The sequence below is a fragment of the Austrofundulus limnaeus genome, unplaced genomic scaffold (assembly GCF_001266775.1).
Source record: "Austrofundulus limnaeus strain Quisiro unplaced genomic scaffold, Austrofundulus_limnaeus-1.0 Scaffold448, whole genome shotgun sequence".
In the NCBI taxonomy this organism is placed as follows: Eukaryota; Metazoa; Chordata; class Actinopteri; order Cyprinodontiformes; family Rivulidae; genus Austrofundulus; species Austrofundulus limnaeus.
The window spans coordinates 453,857-456,533 of record NW_013952850.1 but is presented as its reverse complement, the minus strand read 5'-3'; the positions used below and the strand labels follow the sequence as shown (position 1 = coordinate 456,533).

The window sequence follows — 2,677 nt, the reverse complement described above, 5'->3', positions numbered from 1 at the left end:
GTGAATAACTGATGAATATCTAGTGAATATGTAAACAAATAACTAGTGAATAACTGATGAATAACTAGTGAATATATAAACAAATAACTAGTGAATAACTGATGAATATCTAGTGAATATATAAACAAATAACTAGTGAATAACTGATGAATAACTAGTGAATATATAAACAAATAGCTAGTGAATAACTGATGAATATCTAGTGAATATATACACAAATAACTAGTGATTAACGGATGAATAACTAGTGAATAACAAGTGAAAATGTGCATGATGATTAGTGAATATGTGCACACAACTAGTGAATGTGCACAAATAACTAGGTAATTGATGAATAACTAGTGAATAACTAGTGCCTATGTGCACAAATAACTAGTGAATAATTGATGCATAACTACTGAATAAATGCATGAATAACTACTGAATAACTGATAAATATCTAATGAATAACTAGTGAATAACTAGTGAATATGTGCATGAATAAATAGTGATTATGTGCACAAATAACTATTTAATAACTGATGAATACCTAGTGAATTTGTGCATGAATAACTAGTTAATAGCTGATGAATAACTAGTTAACATGTGCATTAATAACTAGTGAATATGTGCATGAATAACTAGTTAACATTTGCATGAATAACTAGTTAACATTTGCATGAATAACTAGTTGACATGTGCATGAATAACTAGTGAATGTGAGCATGAATAACTAGTTAACATGTGCATTAATAACTAGTGAATATGTGCATGAATAACTAGTTAACATTTGCATGAATAACTAGTTGACATGTGCATGAATAACTAGTGAATGTGAGCATGAATAACTAGTTAACATGTGCATTAATAACTAGTTGACATGTGCATGAATAACTAGTGAATGTGAGCATGAATAACTAGTTAACATGTGCATTAATAACTAGTGAATATGTGCATGAATAACTAGTTAACATTTGCATGAATAACTAGTTAACATTTGCATGAATAACTAGTTGACATGTGCATGAATAACTAGTGAATGTGAGCATGAATAACTAGTTAACATTTGCATGAATAACTAGTTGACATGTGCATGAATAACTAGTGAATGTGAGCATGAATACTTAGTGTATAAGTGAATAAATAATGACTGTAGAAGAGGTGTGTTGATGGTACAGGTTTACAGGCTGTGCAGACTCACGCAGGCAGCTGTTGTGGGTGAAGAGGCGCTGCAGTCTCAGACAGTCCTGCCACTGGTTGCCACTTCCTTCACAGTTGCACCACAGCGACACKTCGGCTGAACTGTTGCTGATGTAGTTTGGTGTCATGATGGTTCCTGGAGATAAAAGGGACAACGGTCATGAGCAGGATACACAGCACAAAGTCAAAGGTTTTATATTTCTGGAATATTCTGAAAATGAGAATGTCAGGGAGGATGCAGGTGGAGGTTCGTGGAGTAAAGCAATATTTTATCAGTCATTTTACTGAAAAGATGATGATCGGACACAGCGGTGAAGGTAGAGCCTCAGTTTTCATGTTCCATTTAAGCAGAGTGGCTTTCTATTAACACAACTTAACTCAGAAGTAAACTGCAGATAGACTTATGGATCCTGGACCACATKTCCACAACAGTTTCCACAGCTCAGAGGGTCAATAAGGTTTGGTTTTCTAAGAAGACACTAGCTGTAATAGTCTGTGGAACATGATGGATGTGCTAGTTAGTGATGACATCTCTGGTTAACTTCTTTGTCTTTCTGGTTCAGGGTCAGGCACACATTATGGCTTCAATTTCAAATAGGAGAAGGCAAAGATGCTTTRTTCAGCTTTAATAATGTTGATCACTACAATAACACAATAACAAACTAAAACCTGATTTCACTAGTTGTCATTACTTCTTGATTTTGGTGATAATCCATGCTAACTGTACRATTCTCAAACATGAACCTTTTAAAGGTTACCATATAAACACAAAGTGCCCACTTGTGAACTGAGTCTAAATGTTATCCTGTAGAAGTTGTGAAAAAAAACTGCAGGTTTTTATAATGTCTGATGAATTACTTTGATTTTTATGGACATTTTGTACCTATGAGTCCAGCGTAGGCTCGCAGGCAAAGACCTGTTGAGTCTTTCAAACATCCGCTTGCCGTCTGATGAGAAGGCTGACAGTTACTGAGGAAATCAGCAAGTCTGGACCTGCAAAAGCACAAAACGTTTAATATCAAGTGCAAATTTAATTTATATTTTCAGATCTTCCAAGGTGCCAATTATGGAACTCTCTGTGCATTGTTGCCCAAATCAAATTCTGGAAGTGGTCATTCAACTAGATCTGTTACAAAAGGACAACTGATATTACCAACTTTTAAAAACTGTTACGGCCAGAGGTCTTTCTTGTTCTGTTCTCCATGGAGTCTAACCTTCCGTGGCCAGCGCATCCCGGCATGGCTCATCTAGTCGGACCTGGCTGTAGTTGCTCCTGGGCCTGATGTCAGCAGTCCCAGCTTCAGGTTCTCTCACCAGCCAGCTGCCCCCGGCCTCGTGGTCAACTCTCTGGTCAGCTCACCAAACCAGCCGCCGTCCGCTGCCAGTCCCGGTCAGCTCTCGAGTTAACACACCGGCTAGCCGATCTTTCCATCACTTGTGTTTATCTTTGTGTTTTCCCTTGACCCAGCATTTCCTTATGCTGCGTTCACACCAAACG

The 2,677-nt window shown here is 37.3% G+C and overlaps 1 protein-coding gene across 1 annotated transcript in view; it reads right to left on the bottom strand.

Moving 5' to 3' along the window:
- The window catches only part of LOC106529491 (GDNF family receptor alpha-4), a gene marked incomplete at both ends in the record, with an annotated part of 11,233 nt that overhangs the window by 1,661 nt on the left and 6,895 nt on the right, over positions 1–2,677 (bottom strand). Inside the window, 2 exon segments of the mRNA XM_014024942.1 lie at positions 1,181–1,315; positions 2,063–2,172. Of these exon segments, the coding sequence (XP_013880396.1) occupies positions 1,181–1,315; positions 2,063–2,172 (245 nt within the window).